General features: G+C 41.4%; 1 protein-coding gene across 18 annotated transcripts in view; it reads right to left on the bottom strand.

Moving 5' to 3' along the window:
* RHBDD1 (rhomboid domain containing 1) overlaps positions 1-23,619 on the bottom strand; it is a 125,008-nt gene that overhangs the window by 21,857 nt on the left and 79,532 nt on the right. The window contains exon 9 of one of the 18 annotated variants that reach the window (XM_038573997.1): positions 11,419-11,517. The exons of the other annotated variants lie outside the window; for them this stretch is intronic. Coding sequence (XP_038429925.1) covers positions 11,483-11,517 — 35 coding nt within the window. The 3' untranslated portion in view covers positions 11,419-11,482. Of the gene's footprint in view, positions 1-11,418; positions 11,518-23,619 lie in introns of those variants that run through there. 18 annotated transcript variants of the gene reach the window in all.

Raw genomic sequence — 23,619 nt, 5'->3', positions numbered from 1 at the left:
GGGCATCACATCACCTACCTGCAAGGCCAGGGACCCTCCGGGAGCAACTCCAATTACAGGACAATGCCCTTGTCACCACTGCCATGATGGGTCACTCACTGCTGGGAGCAGGCCCCCACCTTGCCCTCAGTGATGGGTACCAGTCATTAAGAGTATCCTCATGCCTGGAAGGAAATCCCTATGCATGTCACTTCCGGGGTAAACTTCTATTTATTTTTCAACTAAATAGAAGAATCAAACAGCCAGATGTCCCTTCTGTACGTCTTTATTAACCAACAAGAGACCTGACAGCTGTCACCACCTGGATCTTCGGGACTCAAAAAAAGCAACACACAACACCGTGGGGCCAGGCCCTGGCTCAGCTGAATCACATCCACAGCCTACGCTCACCACTGCACCCAGAGACCCGCCGTTCCAGGGCCTGACACTGAAAAGGTCCTGGGAGTCAAATGTTAACTCCAGGAAAATTTGGTGGAAAGTCAACGTGCTCTCAAATTGCGGTTCTACTGCGTGATGATCCACCTCGTCTGATAACCTTTGGCAAACTAGGAAACTCACCTTCTTCTTCCTACTGGTGATAGCTGACACTGTTGTGTGCCTATGGTGTGTCAGGTGTGGAGTGAGGCACTGAACGTGCATCATGTGCTAGGACTCTCTCACAGTGATGGATGAAAGGGAGCGTGCCTGACCAGCCGGTAACAGCCAGGAGAGCAAACAGCTAGTTTGCTCCTTCTCATCTCTCTGATCTCCTTGATTTCGGTTTATAGTTTGTAATTTCTAATTCCCCGAGAGTTTCTGAGGCTGCCTGAAATGTCAGCAAGTTGCCTCCCCTGCTTTCCTTAATTTATATGATGACCATTACCTGAAAACACCACCTGTGTGTCAGGCACCATTCTAGATTAAGGACAAATAAGGTAGTCTCTTCTCTTAGGAGCCCATGTAAACCTAAGATGAACACGGATATATGGTGTAAATGAGTACATATATTCACATCCATGAGACCTGTGCACTACAACCAATATTAAACATACATAGAATTTCTAAAGCTAACAAGGCCACCTAGACATCCCCTGGTCTCACAGATCCTGAAACAGTTCAGAAAAGCTAAGAAGACTTTCCCAGGTCCCTCAGTAAGCCTGCAGTAACTCTGGAACTAGAACTTACTGACTACACATTCCTACTGACTACACACATGCCTATGAGTCAGCGCTCCAACAATATATGTGCTCCAACAAGGCTTCCAGCAAAAGGGGTCACTCCAATGGCTCGGATGGCCACAAGGCATTGCCACTCTTGCTCACATAACACATAACCCAACTCCGTTAGAACACTAGCTTCTCTTTGATGTTGGGCCACAAACACTCAAACATGCAGTTGATGGGCAGTTAAACTCCCCTCAAAGAGTTCTGTGTTCCTCAACTAACCACTCCCCACCAACCTGGTTTAATGGCGAGCACACGGTGCAGCTGATTTCAAACCACACTTCAGACCTATATTTGACAGCAAAGTATGTTTAGAACTTTCGAGTGTTGGGCGTACAACGGTAGGAATCCAAACTATTTATTCAGATTGTTACACCCAGTGCCGTGTAAATGGCATCTTTGACTCTGGCCACTCCTCAAGGCCTCGGATACTGGGGAAGGATGCCAGAGCATGGCGAGGCTGTGAGGAGGCCTCCCCACAGACCCTGCAAGCCCTCAGGTCCAGTACATGCCCAGCAGCCATTCTACCTGATGGTTCCCCTGAAGAGAAAAGGGGACTCTCAATAGGGAACAGCTGGATGGGTCAACAGTCAGGATTATGATTTTAGGACAGGATACTCTATTGGCCTGAGAACGGTTCTAAGGCTCACAGAAATGCTGGAGGCGGATACGATCAGTGGCAATTCTGTCCATGAACGGAGCAGCTAAGCCTTCTTCCCATTCGGTTTTCACTCCTGATGGCAATGATGATGACAATCACAACAGACCTGGTGTTTTCAAGAAAGACAATCTCTAGAACTTTTAGGGCTGATTTCCTCATGGTCTAATTTACCACCTTCTCTAAAAAAGAAAACAACTCAAATATAAAATATTAGAAGAGTTCTTGCTGAAGGGGGCTGGGCAGGGAAGAAAGAGTCAGTGGGAGAGGTGACATTTAGGAACTGCTCTGAGAAATACTCCCAAGGCAATGGAGCTTTACTCTAAATAAATACCAATCTCCCACTGGGGATAGTTCTAGGAAAATGGCAAAGCATAGGAGGAAGCAGAGTAGGAGGCCTCCAAAGAGGTCCATGAGGAACAAGTATTCCCAGTAACCATTCACATAAGAATGGATCCCCTTTTCTGGGGTGAAATCAGGTTTGAGGAAGAAAGGATGGCTCTTTAGATAATCCTAGTTTCTCCCTTCCTCATTTAGTCCCTTTGTATTTCTTTCTTTCATAAGGAAGGGGCTCTCTCTCTCTCTCTCTAGCTTTCTGCCATGTTTAGTGGGTCACTTGCTAACAGAACCTAGAACTTTCAAGAAAAATGAAAATTCAGCACCTTGGATTAAAAAAAAGGCACAGAGTCAAATGTTTTAACACATTTGAAATGACACAAAGTAGGGCTCCAAAAGGTAAAAGCCCACAAAGGTCCTCAAACATCCCCACATGATGGATAGAACATCTCTCCTTTCATACAGCTTATAATCTAGTGGGGTCAGAGGCACATACCAACAACCACCACCTCCTTGTGAAAGATCTGAGAAAGTAACTTCTCTGAACCTCAGTTTCCTTATGAAAAAAACAACTGACCCAAAGCCATAAACCACTGCCTTCAGGGCAGTTTTGGGGATTGAGTTAAAAACAAACAAGAAGATGGGAAAGTATTTCACAAGTTCAAACTGATGACATGTAAAGTTTTAACTCCTTAAATCTTGGGACCTCTGGGTGATAAATGTCTCTTACTATGTTTGATGCTGTGCACCTGCTGCCTATGAAGAATTGGTACTCAGAACAGACAAATCTCTACCGAACCCTAAAAATAAGGCCTCTCTGGTGCCCTTTTGTAGCCAACAGATGTTGCTGATGGACAGACACACATAAACTAGGATGCTTCATGCACAGACCAATCTTGGTCCATATCACAAGACTTCAAAGAGACAGGGGTTTAAAAAAAAAAAAAAAAAAAAAGCTTTTTTTGGGGAAAAACATGAAACTATTTTTCAGTTGGCTTCAGTCCTAAGCAGACACCACCACTTATTTGCCCTAAGAATGAAAAGCCATACTGCTCCTAAATTCAATTTTATTTCTCTCTTGTAGACATTTTATGAAACACCTAAATCCTCCCAGCTGGCAGTGCTAGTAGATATAAGGGGAAAATGAACTCAGTTTCAGAAAGAAAGGATAACGCAGCAGAGCTTAGAAATATATCGTAAGAGGCTGTCTGGTTTCCCCCTTCTTTCTCATGGGCACCCGTTTGGGGAGCAGTGTGGGTGAGGGCTAGGGTGGGATATGACCAGGTTCAAAGCAGCCCAGGACACAAGAGAAGACACTGAAGGAGGAAAACATTTGTAGACTCGTGTGAAGAGAAAACTGGCTGCTTCGAATGTGTTAGACTAGACCGTCCTTCTGGCTTCGAGATCCCCTTTGTGTCTCACCACAGGATGTGTTAAGATGATGTGCAGTGTGTTTAAATAAAACAAGAAAACAAACCAAGAAAAATTTAGCGTTATGAAGAAGGAAAATCTCCTAAAAATACTTTACTACGACTTCAAACATGAAATCACATTTACAAAATAACATTTTAATGACTTAGGCGTAAGTGACTCAGGAACATATGGATTAAATTTCCTTCAAAATGCATATGGCTTGAACAATTAGGGGGGAACTTGCTTGGCAAAATTAGCTTGGTTTGTAGAGCACAGCTCTGGAAAAAGGAGAAAAAAGTGTGTCAAACTGTACTCACTGTAGCGTCCCTTTCTGGAGCTTTCTTTGGTGACTGAGTCAATTGGCTACAAGAGCCATTACCTAAGAAACTTGGAACAACTTTCTTGGAAATGGCTTAATTCTTTTTTCCTTATTTAGGCAAAGTATTCAATAAGTTTATAGTAAATGACTCTCCTTCACCCCCAATATTGCATCAAAAATAGAGGTCCGCTTCTGTAAAAAAATGTTGAGTCGTCTTAGGCCCAGAGCAAATGGTGACTGTATCTTTTTGACAATGGGCATGGCTATGTATACAGAGGTATTATTTCCTTTCAATCCATTTGGAACAAACTTTAGAGAATACCTTCTCCCCTTCCCCAAATTAAAGATGCTAATTTTAGGCAAAGCCCACAACAATCAGGCTCTGTTTTACCTGTCTAGCCTTTTTTGAGTGTGACTTTTGTTTGTTTTTTGCTTTGTTACCAAACTTCATATGCAAATACTACCACCACCACCACTGTGAAATACCCTAACATTCATAGTGTTTACTGATTCCAAAATGTACCCTCAAATATCATCTCATTCCTCCCTAGGGAACAGTCATGAGGAGTATTCAACCCAATTTTTAGATAAGGAAACAGAGATCAGGTTCAGAGAAAGGTTGTAGAGCACCTACTAGCCAGTGTGCTAACACCAACTGTACATTCCTGTCTTGGTATCTTTTACTGTTTACTTTTATTTATTTTTATTTTAGAGAAAGAGTGAGAGCAGAGAGGGGATGAAAAGGGGTAAAGGGAGACAGAGAATCTCAAATAGGCTCCACACTGGGTGTGGAGCCCATCATGGGGCTGAATCTCATGACCCTGAGGATCATGACCTGAGCTTAAATCAAGAGTCAGATGTTCAACTGACTGAGCCACCCAGGTACCCCAATTCATTTTTATTAATATTTAATACTCTCTGGAAGACCTATTCTCTTTAGTCACACATCTGAGAATTTCCACTCTTTAAGGACTGGAACAAATGCCACACATTTCAAGATATGATCCTTGAACACTCAGTCTCTAGTGTGATGGTCTTTTTTTTAATGTGTCAACTGGGCCCAGGTGCGGTCTGCAGTTACTCAATCAAGCACTACCTGGGATGCTGTTGTGAAGGTATTCAAGACATGATTAAAGTCTATAATCAGTTGACTTTAAAGGAGATTGTTCTAGATAATCTGGGTGGGACTAATCCAGAAAGGCTCTAAAACCAGAGCTGAGATTTCCTTGAAAAAATAAATTCCACCTTCAGATTGCAGCTTTCACACATGCCTGAGAATTTCAGTCCACCAGCCCTGCAGGCATGCTCTACAGATTTCAGACTTGCCTGTTTAGCGCCTTCAATTGCATAAGCCAATTCCTTGCAACGAATCTCCTAACAAATGTCTCTCACTGGTTATTTCTCTGGTTGAAACTTGAGTAATTTGCCAGGTAACTCTTCCTCTCTGTTCCTATCATTTTATGATTCTTAAGCCATTTCTATAACTCACTGCTGGTTCTATAAGTTCTTTGCAGGCAGGTCTGGGCTTCAGACATCTCTGCAAGGCACATAGCACTTAGCCTTACATATGAATAAATATTCGCTGGGAGAATTAAATTATATAATGCAAAAGCAGAAGAGATAGTGCTCCATCCTCCTGTGAAATAAGTAAACCTGATTACGTGCTCACGGGAAATAGGACAAGCAAAGGGAGGGTCATAGCCTTACAGGTGATGATTTCACCAAGGAGATATTTCTGTCACCTATGAACAGGTTGCTGGTTTCTCCTCACTGGACAGGACAATCCTCTGCAAGCAGGACAGTTAACACTCCTGAGCCTGAGGCACTGAATGATGATTACAACCTTTCTACTTTTACCCTGTCAATGTGACAACAAAAAAGCTCTCACAGACACATTTCCAAATGAGCCCCCTGCAGGGGGCATACTATACTTATCAAAAATTGCCTTCTCAGCATTGTAACAATTAAAATTTATCAAAATACAGAGTGAGCAATTATGCCAACAATGGCTTCTCCTAAAACAAGCTGCAGAATTATAGGTTGCAAAAGTAGAAGTATACTAACAGGTCATCATGAATGCCATAAAGTGATCATATGCAGCAAGTCATAGGCAGGATAAGTGTTCTTAACTTTAGACACTTTACCCATGCTAAGGATATAAATCTCTTTAGTAATTCAAAAAACACTTAGGATCCCTTCTGTGAGCCAGGAACTAATTGTTACTAGTTCATGAGAAAGTAGCTAGAAAGATTTTCGTGGAGTGCAGAGGGTACATTTGGGATGTCCTGACTTAAAATATTAGTTATGTGGCATGCATGGGATTCATTCTTGGGGACCTGGGGGCCTCATAAAGAGGTGATCCATCTTCTACATCACCTTCTCAAAGTGATTTCCAGAGCAGTATCAAAGCATCATCTGGGAACTTGTTAGAAAAGCAAATTCTCAGACCCCATTCCAGACCTGCTAATTCAGGAACTCTGGGAATGGGGCATTCTGCTTAGCGTCTGAGAATTTCTATTTCTAACAAGTCCCAGGACACACTTTGAGAAACTGTGCTCTACTGCATTAGGACAATGGCCACTAACCACATGTGGCTATTTACATTTAAATGGATTCAGATTAAGTAAAATAAAAATTCAGTTGCTCAGTTGTATTAACTACAGCAGCCCCACTTATCCATAGTTTTGCTTCTGCTGTTAACCATGTATTGTCATGAGGTCAACAGTAGACCAAGGCTACATCACATCATTCTACTTCACCTCATCTTATAGGCATCTTATCATCTTGCATCATCACAAGAAGGCTGAGTATGATATTTTGAGAGAGAGAGACCACATTCACTTGGCTTTGTACTGTAGTCTATTGTCGCAATCCTTCTAAATTACTATTGCTGTTCATCTCTTACTGTGCCTAATTTCTAAATTAAACTTTACCATAGGTATGTATGTATAGGAAAAAACATGCAGGGTTTGGTACTACCTGTGGTCTCAGACATCCACCCCTCAAGGTTAAAGGGAACTACTGTACATTTGCAGGGCTTAGCACATGTAGCTAGTGGCTACTACACTGGACATGGAAGACACAGATCATGTCCATCATTGCAGAAAGTTCTATTGTACGATGCTGCTCTAGAATTACTGACAAGCCCCTCCTAGGAGAACCTATCCATATATAGTCAGGTATTATAGGCAGAGAAGAGACCAATTTCATAATTCTCAAGGCCAGATGGTCTAAGTCAAAGGCAAAAAACTGCTTTGTGATGAAGTTTGCGTCTCATATGGGCAACTCACTATAGCTCCAGGATGAGTAACATCAGGGGTTTGTTTATTTAACAATATCTAAGGCTGGGGAGTCTGGTAGTAGTAATGCAGCCGATGTCAATTATCATGTTCCTTTTCATTAATTATCAGGGGTAGAGGTGGGGGTTAAGAAACTCAAGCCTTTAAAAGCACAGGACCCCTGTTCTAACTCTGATGGAACAAGAGACAAAAGTGGAATCTATATGGCACCAGCAACTGTTCATTTCCTGAAGCAGCTGTTACCAAGGTCAATCCTGACGTTGGCCTTGCTGAATCCAGGACCCATTTCTCAGCCCACAAGGACTACAAGAGGCATCTGGCACAGCTGAGTACTCCTTCCTCCTGGACTTATCTCCAAGGAGCCACTGTCTCTTCTCCATTTTCTCCCCATTTTGCTGGTCCCTTCTTCTCACTTTCCTTTGCTGGTATCTTCTTTTCTCTCCATGCTTCATGTTGGACACGCAGGCACTGGGTCCTTGATCCTTTTCTCTATTTACACTCACTTCCTTGGAGATTCCATCCAGCTTCAGGAATATAAATACCATTTATGCCATGCTGGTGGCTTGCAAACCTATTTCCAAACACAACTGTCATCTGGCCTCATATAAACCACCTCCTCACTGTCTCTACATGGAGCTTTCATTATCCTCTCGCTCTCTCCAGGTCCAAGACTGAACTGTTTTTTCCCTACAAATCTGTTCTCTCTGCATGTTCAGGTTAATGGAAATTCCAACTTCCCAGTGCCCTCAGCCAAAACCTTAGTCCCCTCTCTCTCTTCTTTCTCTTACCATCACAACTATTCTGTCAAAAAATCCTTCTGGACCACCTTCAAAACGTACTCAGAAGCTGACCTCTTTGCATCTCCTCCAAGGCACCTGATGGGAGTTGTGGCCTCTCTTGCCTGGAGTGATGCAATTGACTGATCTGTCATTGGGTTTGGGGTCCACCATCTTGAGATTGTTAACTTAATTACATCTGCAAAGGTTCTTCCTCCAGATATGGTCACATTCGGATGGGGTCTTTTGGGAGTCACCACTCAACCCACTATGCTACCTTACAGACCATTCTCAACACAGCAGCCCAAATGATCCTTTAGAAAGCTAAATTATGTTACTCTGCTGCCCAAAACCCTCTAATGGTCCCATCTCAGAGAAAAACAAAAGTGCTTTGACTGGCCTAAAAGGCTCTATGTGATCTGGCTCTTCTTTCTCCATCTTCACCTACCTTCTGGGCACAGACAGCACTGGCTCAGACTAGTGCACATGGAAGGAAGTGGAAGAATGTGAGCCATGTTTTGAATCAGCATCAAGAGGACTCAGTTATTGGACGCCTGGGTGGCTCAGTGGTTGAGCATCTGACTTTGGCTCAGTTTGTGATCCCGGGATCCTGGGATCGAGTTCTGCATCTGGGACTTCTCTGTCTGCTATTTCTCTGCCTTTATATGCCTCTCATGAATTAAAAAAAAAAAAAAAAAAAACTTAAGAAATACAGAGGACTTGGTTATTGACAATACTTGATGAGGAATAAGTCAGGGAGGTAGAAAGGTATTATGAATTCAGTTTTGTACATGCTGTATTTGGGATGTCCTTGAGTAGGTTATATATAATATCAGAAGCTTAAAAAGAGATCTGAGCTGTGGAGATAAATCTGGAAGTTGTTGGCATATAAGCAGTAACTGAAGCTTTGGGAAAAGAAAAGAACACCTAGGGGCGAATGGGTGGCATAGTCGGTTGAGCAACCAACTCTTGATTTTGACTTTTGGGGTCCTAGAACCAAACCCCACATGGGCTCTATGCTCAGTGTGTAGTCTGCCTGGGATTCTCTCTCCCTCTGCCCCTCCTGCTCATGTTCTTTCCACCTCTCTCTCAAATAATTAAAAATAAATAAAAAGAACACCTAGGATGAAGTCATTAGGAAAACTGGTATTCAAAAGTCAATTCAAAGAGGTGCACCTGCCAAGGAAAGAGGCCAGAACAGCAGCCAGAAAACCAGGGGAGTGGGCATCAGGGGGGAAGGGAGGCAAAAGGTGGGGTTTCAAGACAGGGTGATTAGCTTTGGTAGGAGAATGTGGGGAAGAAAAATGATCCCAGGCTTTAAGTACACTGAGGTCACTGGAGAACTTGTCTAGAGCTGGGTGATTAATTAATGGTGGCCATACCATGATGAAATGAAGAGGTGGCAAGATTCGGAGTTGAAGAAGTCAAGAGATAAGCAACTGGCTGGAGGCTGTCAAGGGAAGAAAGTGGCAGGTGAGTGAAAGGCAGCTGTGTTACCGTTCTCTTTCTTTGGGGATGCGGCAGGAAGGAGGCTAGTATATGTTTCGATGTTGATAGGAATGATCCAGTAGAGGCCGACAGGCTGAAGACAGAGGGAGAAAGGGATGATCAGGAACAAAAGATTTTCCTGAGAACAATGATAAGAAAGAGACCTCCCCACCCAGTTGTCAGGAGGGATGAGTTAAGTATAGGAATGGGTACAGGTAAGTTTGTAGTTTGTTTGTTTGTTTGTTTGTTTTTAAAGATATATGGGAGAGAGAGAGAAAGAGCGAGTGCAGGCATGCACATAGGTGGGAGGAAGTGCAGAGGGAAAGAATCTCAGGCAGACTCCTCAAAGAGTGTGGAGGCTGATGCAGGGCCCAATCCCAGGACTCCAAGACCAACCATGACCTGAACCAAACCAAGCCAGATGCTTGACAGACTAAGCCACCCAGGTACCCCAAGTTGACAGGAGACTGATGTCATTACCTACAGGTGGATTTTATTTTCTCTGGGCAGTCAAGGCCAGGAGGGATGCTGACATGTATTATAATAGGCTCAGACTCTTCTGCTGGGTCGGAGGAGTCTCCAATCAGACTCAGCTGGCAGATGGAGGGTCTGAGAAGCCTATTGGCTGGGCTCATTCAAATCTGTGGTTGTTTCCAGATAGATAGAAGGAGGACCGAGCAGCAAGGGCATAGGCAATATTTGTAAGACAGTAACTGAAACAACGGACCAGAAAGCTAAGCAGGGTGGGGAAGCAAGAGAGCCCCCCAGGAGATTGTCGACAATATCTGGAGATACTTTTGGCTGTCACAACTCGGGGGAAGGATGTATCCATCCACTGGGTGGGGGACAGGTGCTTCTCAACATCCTATGATGCACAGGACAGCTCCATGCCACCCCAATAAGGGGACTAATCTGGACCAAGATGTCAACAGTGTTAAAGAAACCCTACTCCAGAGCAAAGCTCCTTGAAAATGCAGGCCATTTACATCAGACAGAAGAGGGCTCAACTGGGTATTGAAGTAACAAACTATCTTCAAATTTTCTGTACCAGAGACATTCCAACGGCCTAAACTAAACCAACTTAGTTTTCAGGAAAGGCATCAAACCAAGTACGCAGAAAAGTACAATGTTTAGATACTTAAAGAAACCTATGGATGCCCTTGACTTCTCTTGCCTTCCTTGCCCAGCTTTCCCCAGCCTCTCGTTTACTTCTTTCTCACATGCTAGAGAATTAAGTTCTAATGATACATTCATCTTGACAAAATTCCTTTACTGGAAGTAAATGTGAAAGTCTGAAGAATTTAGTAAGACAGCCTTTTTGCCTGTATACAGAAATGATGAAAGACGAGGCCACGATTAAATTCCAAGCAGAGTAACATAATTAGCAAATTTATGAATGGGTCTTCTTTTCATGGTTCCACTGTCAGGACTAATTACTTGTATTAATTAGAACTGTCAACACATGAATATGCTCATGGAGGCTGCTTCCTATGGTAAAATACGAGACTTGTAAATATCAAGACACTTGGAAAGATGCAGACTTTCATTTATTAGCAGCTCTAAATGATGTGGAGGCACCCGGCTACACAGTGAGCCTTGGGAATTGACTGTAAATAGATTCCTAGTTAATGAATTTGCTGTTTGTTCTTCCTTGCTTAGGCATTAGTCTCCATGTAGCCTTTGGATGAAGCAGCCAAGACATCACTACTTTGGCAGGACCATCACAAGGATAAGAAAAGAGTTCACATGTTACTGGAGAACTGCAAAGAGTAGCCAGGATGGTTAAGGTGGGAAAGATAGCTGGGAGGAGGGGGGCTAAAAACCATAGTTGGATCACCACTTTTAACTCTGTGTGACCCTGGGTAAGTGGACAAGTTACTTAGCCTCGTGGTGCCTTGGTTTCCTCACCTGAAAAATGGGGTTAGAGACAGGGCTTGTCCAGAGTCGTGGTGAGCCTCCAATGAGTCCATACACGCAAGGGGCTTCAAGCACTAGCTCTTCTTACTGTTTTCATAACCACTGCCATCTGCGATGGGGGCAGAGACAGAAGTGAACACTCCCAGAAGGAGATCCTTGGAGTGACCTGCATGGTGATGAAGAGCTCTGGAGTCAGATAGGGCTCGATTCATACCTTGACTCTATTACATTTAATTTCTAAGCCTCAACTGTTGCCCATCTAGATTGGAAGACCTTGCAAACAGTATATGGAAAAAAAAGGCATGTAATGTATTCATTCTGCTGGGCCCATAAGAAGCTTGCTAAATGTTAGTGGCTGAAGTGTCCATTACCATTATTACCTTTCAGGAGAAATCTCCAAAGTTGAAATGGATGCCAAAAGAAAGGTTTGGGTGAGTGATCTAAGATAAGTGGAGAGAGCAAACATGTGGAAAAGGAGAAAGGAAAACCAAGTGGTGGGAAGAGGAGTTTGAGCAAGTGCCTTCTATGCCAGGTGTCCTTCATCCCCTGTCTCAGGTGGCTACCAAGCGCCACAAGCAAGGCTTAACTCCCCAGCCACAAAATCCCCATAAATCCTTTAATTACCCTGTTCATTGGTGAAGGAGAGACAGCTGGGATTCCAACTGGGGCCTGACTGCCTGTGAAGCCCAGACCCATACCGTGTTGAGGCGGGAAAACAAGGTTGCAAAGGGCTTCATCACAGGCGGAGGGGTATACAGATGCTAAGCTCCTTCTGCTTGCTTTTTCCTTTTTCCCTTTTCCCCTTCACATATAAAAAAATAATAACCGAATTCTTGATAGGCAAAGCTTGTTCTGGCCGGTTGGCTAAACTTTACCTGATAACTACCATAAAATACCATAAAATGTTACATAAGGGTCAGTTAATCAAGTCGTTTCAGTTTTAATCCCCTTCAGTACCAACTTGGCAACAGTCCACAAAAGACAGAATTATTCTGTGTTTTATCTGACAAGGTCCTTCCAGAGACTCCTATTTCTGACAGTGTGAAGATGGCCCGTCTGACAGGCAGTGCAGGGGAGCGTTCCAGAAATGACCGAAGGACGTATCTGCTAAGGTCCCTCCTGATTCAAGGATCTTCTATTTCTGAATATAGCGAGATGCAGATGCTACAACGGATTTTGGTTGAAAATCCATTTCTGCATAAAAAATATAAAACTAGACAACTAATAAAATATGGTAAATTTGACCTTTAATCTCATCTTAAAAATCTTGCAATACCTTAAAACCAATCCAGCCAAAAATTTATAGCATCAGAATAATCAACATATAAAGAGAAAATCTAGTTGGTGAATGTTCTGGATAATTTCACAAGGATATTTGTTAAAATACAAGATAACAGAAAAACCCCTGCAGTTCCTAAAGACATATTAAAAAGCAAGCTGATGTATGCTGATCACTGGAAACTGTTAAAACTTATTTTAAGGATAGAACTCCCCACCTCTACTCTAGTTGCTCATTAGTGACTTTCAAAGCAAATATAGGCACCAAAGGATCCTATTGATGATCCTCTAAGGTAGTGGGGAATCTTTAGTAATGTGCATTATTGCTCTTCAAAGAACTCAGTTTTTTTTTATTGCATATTATGCTTAAAAATGAACTTGCATGATATGGTTAAAAACAGCTCTAAGCGGAGAGTGTAATGATGTGGATTCCAGGTCAAGCTCCAGGATGGATAAGCCATGTGGCTCTAGCCAGTAACAAACCTTTTCCCTAGGGTGCACACTGCCAAGGTGGTTAGGACTAGGCCATTCCTAAAGCCTTTACAGACTTAGAATCCCTGGAATAACTATGTTAGCAAGAACTCTCTGTAATTCTTATAAGGCCAAACCACTGCCACGGGGCTCGTAGACTAACAGTTCTGCACAGTTTCTGGAAGTGTCAACAGAGCTCTTTTTAATGGTGCAGCCGAGCCGTCAGGTTATAATCATCTCTAATTGGTGATCTCGTGAACTGCATCTTCCCTAACTTTTAGTGAAAAGGCCCGACAGTTTCATTCCTCTAAGAAGAAACATGTTAAAAGGCAAAATAATAATTAAAAAAAGCACTGTGAGCAATAATCATTGAAATTCACTGTGTTTATGTGAACATTCCTCATCAGTAAGATTTAAGTCTAGAGGACAGAATAAACAAAAACCAAACATGTTATTTTATAATTTCTTAATTGCATGAATTCCAATAAGAATTGGTATGTGATGTAAGATGGGCTTAATGGTTCTTCTTTTCTTTTCTTTTTTTTTTTTTTTTTTGGTCATGGAGACATGTTAAGAAACCACGTGCCACCCTTTCTTCCATCCTTCACATCCCTAAATGTTCCCAACCGGTCATTCCCCTTCCCTTCTACTAGCTATAATTTCATCTAGACAACAGCTATTCCTTACTGGCTCCCTCTCTCCATATACTCTTCCTCTTTCTCATACTTGACTAAGTTCTCTGAAAGCAGAAAATGTGTTCTTCATTGTCATTCTGGAGGAAGAGGGGTAGCCTATCTTGCTCATACTTGGCACAGTATGTTTTCCATATATTCTAAAGACAATATATAAAGAATTTAGAAATCTAGGTACTACTGAAGTGTGTGGTAGTATCTGCACCTCCAACTTAAGAAAAAAAAACAAAGGTGCTCATTGCCTTCTGCTAGATAGAGCTCCTTGAGGAGCGATGCAGAGACAAATGGGAACCTCCCACTTTGGTCTTCAAGGATCTTTCCACCTGAGGACTAGGGGAGCTTGCAAAGCAATCCCAGTGCCTGGGACCCCACTGCCCTCTCTGTGCACACTCTCTTACCCCCACCTCACCGGCTATAGATCCCGGTTCATAATTTCAGAAAGCTCCCTGGATGATTCTAACAGGCAGGTGGCTGAATACCACCAAAATCTCTAAAACATCTCCTCTAGTTTCTTAACTACTAGTCAATTGTATGTTTGGTATTTCTGGAATTACAGTCCTTAGATGCACCCACAGCCACCATTCACTTATGGAAACACACAAGAGAACAATGGTTATTCTGTTTTCAGAAAACAAGTGAGGTCACTATAGTTAGGAATATATTCATAGTCTTCCTTGCTATTGGTGAGCTGTATCTTTCATAAAAATCCACTCTCCTTTATTCTTAATATTGCCTTTCTTGTATTTCCACTGAATTTAGAAGGTTTTGTCTACAGTTAGCTGTTACCTGTGGGTTGGAAAACATTTTGGGATTTCATATCCCCTGGACTCTCACATGTATCCAGTGCAGGTCCTGAAAAAACTCAACCATGAAATCTGCCACACAAATTCCCAGACAAAGCGTAAAGTCGGCCAAGAAGACCTAAGTTAACCTCTACTTGGAAAACTTAATTTGAAACTTTTTTGATATTTTACAGAACTCTGACTTGCTAAAAATTCTATAATTTCAATCCAATTAATATGAATACAAAAGAAATCACTAAGCTAATAAAGTACTAGCCACACTGCATAGAATATTAGTATTGTTATTGTTATTTAAAATATGATGATGACAATGCTACCGATACAGTATGAAAGGGGAAATAACAATGATTAAGTTCATAGACTCTAGAACCAAGATGTTTGGGGTCACATCTTGGCTCTACAACTTAACTAGCTTGTGTGACTGAGGTCGGCCTCCCTTTGGTTATTAGTCTTCTCTGAAATGGGTAAACACTAAAACCCATTTCATTGTTGATGGATTACGTGAACACGTACATGCATGCATGTGTATATAAACATACAAAGTCACTTATGATCGTGTCTGTTATGCTAGGATTCACTTATATTCCATCTCTTGGGGCACCTGGGTGGCTCAGTGGTTGAGAGTCTGCCTTTGGCTCAGGTCATGATCCTGGGGTCCTGGGATCAAATCCCAGATCAGGCTCCCTGCAGGGAGCCTGCTTCTCCCTCTACCTATGTCTCTAACTCTCTCTGTCTCTCGTGAATAATTAAAATCTTAAAAAAAAAAAAAAAAAAAAAGAATACCATCTCTCCCCCTGCAACCCAATCTGCACACACAGTGTGGTGATTTTAAGATCCCTATCTGCTCTTGTTGCTCCCCTACTTAAAACTCACTGTGGCTTCCACTGTCCCCAGGACCAACTACGAAACCCTTAAACACAGTGTACAGACATTCCCACCTGTCTTGCCACTTAGGGCTCCACCTGAAAAACAAATTGCAATCCCAGACAACTTAGTTTTTTCCAATAGGCCATCCTCACCTCTGAGGGTCTTTATCCATTTTCTCTCTTCCCCTCTTGGCGCCAATCCCTCACTACTCAGTGGTTGTGGTTCAGGGGGAAAACCACAATCCTTAGAGGAGCCACGGTCTAGAACCCACTAACTGAAATTTAGGGTCAATAATCCAGATCACCCCAAACTTAGATGTTATACGTTCATTCATAGAGAAAGGATCCTCATGACCTAAGCATTCCGCCTGCTGATCTTTAAGGCAATTAAGGTAACAGCAGGTGTTATGACGTCACTCCGTCACAGCCACTCCGGAGAAGATCCGAAGATCCATGAATTCTGAGTTTAGAGTAAATGGCATCCTCTCTGTATGCTTCTGTCTTTTGTCTGCTGTAGGTGCAATTCTGAAGTTATTTTCATGTTAAGGAGTTGTTTCTCTGTTCATGTAACTGCAGAGAGCAGAGCAAGGCATGCGTCTTAGAAAATACAAGTCTGAGTGTTTTTAAGGACACCGCTCATTTGATCTCATTATTCTGCCAGTTAATTGACAGGAAAGAATGTCCTAATTGCTCATTAACTCTGAAGATGTCCCCCTTGTATGGTGTCAAGGTCTAAGAGATACAGGGTACACAGCATCTGCACAACTGCTGCTGCTTTGAGGGACAAAGCATTAGTTTTCACGCAGCTAAAAAAACAGCAGATGTTTTTAATTTTGGCTTCAAACAATCTTATCTATAATACAGCAGAATTTGGTGGGGAGTTATTTTCTCCCCGGGCTAATAAGATGAACCACATTGCTGGTTAAATACCATTTTCTGGGGCCACATGACTTTTCACAACCACTGCTTATGGAAATCATTCTTGGTTTGATTGTAATCTGCCAAAATGGCAGCGGATTTTTAGAAGTGCCTCCGAGAAGGCACTCCCTGAAGTTCTTCCATTTCCACCCACCCCTGTCCCTATATGCAAGATCATAATGAGTAAAAGCCTAACAGAAACACACCATCAGCATAGGTGCAGCTCAGGTCCCTTCCTCAAAGCGTAACAAGAAATCCAGAATTTCACTAAACAGCTATGCCCCCATGCCGAGAAGAACGGTTTACATGTTCCTGTGATATATAAAACATTAAAATGACAATTAGCAAATAATTAGAGCTACCGAGGGCTAGGAAATGTCATAACATGACAACCATCATCGTGTCAAAGTTATGCTCAAAAATGGGCCTTGCTGAACCTGAATTATCTAAGTCAGGGGCTTATTCCCCTCTGCACCCCCAAATGCCTTACCAAAAAGCATCCTCCACATGACAGTAAATTACTTGAGGTTTAAAATTTATCTTTGTCACAGCAGTGTATGCCAAAAGAAGGGCCCTGCTAACCCCCAGAGACACAGCTTATTTAAAGTTATAATGAAGACAGCAGGTGTTCTATACAGATGTCACTTCTTCTAGAAGACACTTATTAAACACTTTATCTCCCTTAATGTCGAAGGACTAGCTACGTTTTATTTGCTTTCAGCATCACTGTAGCCAAAAGCAAATTGTTTCCTTTTAGTCTCACTGAGCTGAAAATTAAAAACTACTGGGCTTTGGGTTGTTTAGGTTGATTTGTAAAGAATTCTAAATGCAGTGATTCAAGAGTCAACCCATACTGTTTTCTAGTAACACAAAACTGTATTTTGCAATTCAAAAATGCTCTTCCAGAAAGTGTGCCAGACTTCTTCCCCTGGTGGCCCAAACCTCTGCATTCCAACTGCCACACAACCTTTCGTGCAGATAAAGTGGAACAGATAGGAAAGGACCACACTCGATAAAATATATGAAGCTTTACATTTCGTATACTGGCAGGTAAAATGGAACTGCCTGGTGGCATGGTCCCTAACCTGCATGCTAAAGCAGCCCCTAACTGGGACAGAGTCCAGTGTGTTCTGGAACTTTAAGAAAGAAATCACTGCACTAGGGAGGGAGCGCTAGCTACTGATAACAGGAGCAGTTAGCCTTCTTGTCTGAAGTGTGTGGATAACTTTAGCCTGGGAGGTTCAGAGTAGAGAGGAAAATGGAAAGAGGAGGAGACGCAGAAAGGAAAAGGGGAGACAGGGTCTGGAGAGATCCTAGTTCAGGACACTGGGCTCTGCTCAGTCTCCCCCATCACTCTGACTGCTCATCTGTAGCCTACAGAGCCTGGAGGGGAATGTAAGTGTCTCTGCATTTCTCTGCAACAACCTGATGCCTTCAACAGAATGGAGCTGTGGAGAACATCAGAGAAGGGCATGGCTAATATTGAATACTTTTTAGCAATGCATAGATTCATGTTAATGATATTTTTCCTTTCCTTTCTCTACATGATTCTGCAGAAATTTTAGTAAATGGAGTTAAGCCAAAATAAGCAAATAAAAGTCACCATAATCGTATTCTTGAGAAATAAGGATAAGTGGCATTTTGTTAAGGATTATCCCAACCTTTTTAAACTACATTTAGATCTCCTAAAAATAAATGAGTTGTTACTAAGAACACAGCTTGTATCCTTGCTTCTCATCTGATATACCATGAACCTGCTTCTCTGTCTTTTTAATGGCTGAGTATTATTCTACATCATGATGTATTTAACCTGTCCCTTATCGTGGCATGATTAGGCCATTTGCAATTTTTCCAAAGCAGATGATTACAATATAATTTTAATCAGCTTAATATTTATAGTAATCTTCATAACATTGCACAATTTCAGTCCTGTGTTACAACAAAAATAGATTTAAATAACACAGATGTGACACAGGAAGATTTCTTGTCCCTAATTGAGATTCATGAAGATATATAAATACATATTATGCATGACTCTCACATCTGGCTCTCCATAACTAAGTGCAACAGAATTATAAATAGTTCTGGACCCTTGGAGAACCGCCATGTGATGAAACTAGACCACTGTGAAAGTTATTTGTGATTCTATAATAAATGGAAACCAACATATGACTCTTGATTTTTCTTACCAGCAACACAACACAACAAAACGGATGGAAGATGGTGCATTTTCTGAGCGAGAGGACTTTGAGAGGCAGAGTGGATAGCAGTAGAAATTCCCACGGGAATAATTCCCTCTCACATGGAGAGGGAGAAATGTGTAACAGCCTAGTGTAAAATTCTGATGTCTTAAAGCCACACTTAATGTGAGCACATTTATTCTTTTGTTCTGAATCATTTCTCTTCTAAAAGGAAAGCTACTGAACAAAAAATAGGGCCCTACTTAAATGAACGACACAAATATCCTTAATTAAAATGTCGCTAACGTGTCCATATTAGAAACAATATTTTCACGCCCATATGCTATAAATTTTGGTAGAAATGATAGCTCAGCAGATGATTTATGATTGTGTACAGCAAGCTTTTGTGTGTGTGTGTGTGTGTGTGTGTGTGTCCTATAAGGTACCTGAGATGCAGGTTTCTTATGTAAAAGGGTGTTCTTTCCCCACATGAACGATTTCGCAATTTTTAACTCTATCAGGATCTGTTGCCTAAACAAAACCAAAAATCAACCAAAAAAAAGAACTTAGCTAATCATTTATGGACAGGTGAGGACCACAGTAAGAGAAATGTCATCGTTATTCTATAAGGAATACAGTCCTTCTGGATGTAGCCCAGACTGTTGTAGAGTGGCCACACTCATCTCAGTTTTCAGGATTCTGAATTCAGGAAGATCACAACAGCCAATCCCCCTCCCAGAATACAAACAAAATTCCAGCTCAATTATGTCCTGACTATATGGAAAAAAGTCTCTACTATAACTGACAAATTCAGTTGTGGCCTAGAAATGCTTTTTCTAAAGAGGTTCCACTTTATGATATAAAAGTGTCCCAACTAGGAACACAGAAGTCTGGCCTTCTTGCCTGGTGTTTATCACTTAGACTGTGACCCTGGGCAAATCATTTAATTGGTCTGTGCCGTCACTTCCCAATCTAAAAGAACAAAGATAATTACAAATGCTTATTTTGTAATGTGCTGTGTGGGTATGTGAACCCTCCTAGCACCATGGAGAGGCACTTCATTCTTGTTGACTTGGAAAGAACTTCATCAAAACACTGGCAGTACTTTTTCCTGGGTGCCTACATTATGGGTAGCTGCAAGGATACACCTCAAATGTTATGTGGTTTTTCTCTGGGTAGTGGGGTTACGGATTTTTTTTTGTCTTATTTGTATTTTCCACAGGGAATATATATTGCTTTTTAGAACTAGAATAACAAATACTGCCCAAATTGTAAAAGACCGTGATAGATGAGCTCAGGTACCCATCATCACCTGTCTCAGGTCCTCAGCCCCATCTGCCTCAGGACATCTGGAATTCAAGAAGAACTTCCAGAAAAGGAGCTGAGTGTTGCCCACCCCTGTGGCAAAACAAAAGCAGACCCCCACAGCAATCACAGCACATGTCTTAACAGATTTTAGCACACATACATGAGAGCCGCCTGTCACACTTCCTCACCCATCTCCCCTTTACCTTGAAGGCTAGGTGGACTCTGCCCTTGGCGGGAGGGGAAAGCTGAAAGTCTGTCTGTAGTCAAGTCCAGAAGGATTACTCAGGGGTTCAGCTCTAGGGTGGCCTCATGGGAGCCCTAGAAATGTAAGTCCAATCTAGCACCTTCCAGAGAGGTCCTGACTCCCAGGCTCCTCACACCTGTCTACTTTACACCTGCATCCCCAGGGCAGGACACTGTCAACAGTAACTGAGGCCAAGTTCACAGATAGGCATATAGATGGTGATGGGATACTAAGTCTCTTGGCTTCTCTGAGTCTATTTCCTTACTGGGTGAAAAGTAGGTGTCCGATATGATGACCTTTAAGGCCACTCTCAGTACCAACATATAACAGTTACATTTGAAAATGGCACTACTTTGTCTCATTCTTTGTCACTGACTTCAAAAATAATTTAAATAAATTAAGCAAAGGATCACAATAACACATCCTTCCCTGAGATTTAAACGGAAGTCATTTGCTTAATATGCTCAACAATGGGGATGCCTGGGTGGCTCAGCAGTTAAGTATCTGCTTTTGGCTCAGTGCGTGATCCTGGAGTCCCGGGATCGAGTCCCACATTGGGCTTCCTGCATGGAGTCTGCATCTCCCTTCCATCTGTGTCTCTGCCTCTCTGGGTATCTCATGAAAAATAAAATATTAAAAAAAAAACAAAACATGCTCAACAATGTGGCTCTTTACAGAAACCAAACTCATCACTGGTGTTCAACTCACAGATGAAGATGAAATATTAAGACACAGTCATGCGAAACGTTGTATAAAATTATGTGTAATTATAATGCCTAAAGAAGAACTAGAAAGGCTCAAATAAAAAGAAAATAAAATCCAAGTCACTGAAAATATCAACTACTGAGTCTATGTAAAAAAGTCTGGGCCTTCAGCTCAAAAAAAAAAAAAAAGACATTTTTGTTTTAAATTTTAGTAGAAATATATAGGATTAGAAACTTCTTCATACCCTCAGTTGTTTGATTAATAAGAATGTAAGATCCACTATAATTTTAAAGCACTATTGATATTTCTTTTCCAAATTAATACATTTTTGTAGAAACAGCAAGAGTTTCTTAATCAGGCCTAAATTCATAGTTTTCTGGGATTATCTGATTTTGTAAGACACTGAATATACACCTCAATAACTTCTGAAATTAAAAACTGTATAGATAGCTTGACTATACAAATCATTGTATTAGTAAACTTGATAGTTTATAAAATTCTTTTTTTAAAAAAAGATTTTATTTATTTATTCATGAGAGACACACACAGAGAGAGAGGCAGAGACATAGGCAGAAGGAAAAGCAGGCTCCATGCAGGAGCCCGACATGGGACTCAATCCTGGGTCTCCAGGATCAAGCCCTGGGCAGAAGGCAGCGCTAAACCGCTGAGCCACCTGGGCTGCCCAGGTTATAAAATTCTTATATAATTTAGGGACTCATGGTTGCTTTAGTATTTCACAGATTGGTAAGTAAAGTGATCAACTCATTTTGAAAGTTACTAAGAGTGCCTGGGTGGCTCAGTTGGCTAAGTGTCTGACTCTTGATTTTGGCTCAGGCATGACCTCCAGATCCTAAGATCCAGCCCTGGGCAGGTTGGTGCTGGGTGTGGAGCCTGATTGAGATTCTCTCACACACACGCACACACACACACGTTCTCTCAAAAAAAAAAATCTTTCAAAAGTTACTGTATCTCTTTCATGAATCTAAAATATTGATATATTGATTAGTGGAAGTGAAATAAATTACTTAAATCACCCACTGTGTAGCAAAAAGAGTAATATTTTTGGTTTGATAGTAAAGAACAGGATTTATTCCTTTCTGTAGCCTACAATGCTTAATAGTATCTGAAACATACAAGAGGCACAAATAACAGATTTGCTGAGTAACAGAATGAATAATGATCTGAGCACATGAGTATGCAAGGTAACATCTCTGAAACTGTTAAGATGTGATAGCCCAAAAGCAGTCTCCAAGTGTGAGGGGGATGGAGGGGCGATGGGTGGGTGGAATTAATTCATTAGCGTTTTGTTTATACGTTTATTGTTAAATCTACTCATTAGCATCTGAATAATGCTTTCAATATACAGGGACTGTAGGGGGGTGGCAGAGGAAAAATTATAAATACACACAGAACTATTACTGTCAAGTTCCCAAATATGTCTAAATTTCATGTATCTTTATTTCTATTTTGCTATTTCAGTAACAGCAGGCTATGGTTAATATTTTAAAATTTGGGACCTCAAGAGAAGCCGGCTCCTTTACAATAGGGACCTAAACAGAACTCTGGCCCACTCAGTTTATTATTTTGTTTTTCCTGGCTGGGATAGTCACATGTTGTTTCAGAGATTTTAAAACTCATATACTTATGTTTCTTTACGTGCGCAATTTGACATCTAGACACAGTCTCGAATATTCAACTTCACTGAGACTAGCAAGTAAGAATCATAATCCAAAGGAAGTGTTCTGCAATGAAACTGCTTTTAGACAATCTGGCAGATGGTACTTTTTCATTACATTGAAACTTTTCCTAGGGGAAAACACACCAATTTACTGGGGGAAAAAAGGTAAGTGGTCACACAGAATTAGCTGTGCATCTCTGTCCTGGCCTCCAATGCCTCTGCAAAGCCAAGCCGGCCAGCCACGAACATTTGCATATGTTAAAAACTGCCAACTGCATTATGCCTACACTGGGCCAAAGAAGGATCATATAATCATGCAACTGAATAAGATACCACCACGTAATCCACGTATTGGTGGACGTAGATCTTCTGTAGAAAGCAGTGTGAATTTATATCCTGAAATGGCCTTTGATCTGTAAGCCCTGAGATCTACATGTCACACACCAATATTCCTGACAGTTCCCTATACCACCTCTTTCTAGCTACATCTCTCCTAGTCTGTCCATTACCACAGAATAATGGAAAAGGAATACTTACTATTCCTCAATTCCAGTCTTTATTATAAAAAAATAATAGTAAAACGAAGGTCTGATTAAGATTCAGTCATTCACACTTCAAGTAGAGCTAGTTAATTAATAAACCAGGACTGAATGCAGGCCACAGATTTTCCCCTTATTTTCACTTTGTATCAACACTGGGGAAGATCAAAAGAATGAACATAATGTACTTCATTTTTCTCAAAAATGTCCACACAATAAAGACACAAAACAAATGCTGCTCTTATATGCGTGGGTGCAGCTTCAGTAAAAGGAAAAATATACGACAGTTCTGTTCTTTTTTTACCTAAAATGTGTCTCAATTGGTCCCTATAAACACATGATGCTTATGAACAAGAGATTCAAAGATATTGTCAAATAATCTGTTAACAACAAAAGGACGAGATATTAATTTGGAACCTAAATATTTTTTTTTCCAAAATGGCTTCCCGGGCAATTTCACATCCAAAGACTGAGAGACAAAGCAGCAACCGGTTTCATTCTGAAGCCAAGACCTTTGTAGTATATTCCA

This window comes from Canis lupus, chromosome 25 (genome assembly GCF_011100685.1).
Source record: "Canis lupus familiaris isolate Mischka breed German Shepherd chromosome 25, alternate assembly UU_Cfam_GSD_1.0, whole genome shotgun sequence".
NCBI classification, from domain to species: Eukaryota; Metazoa; Chordata; class Mammalia; order Carnivora; family Canidae; genus Canis; species Canis lupus.
This window is presented reverse-complemented; position numbering and strand designations above follow the sequence as displayed.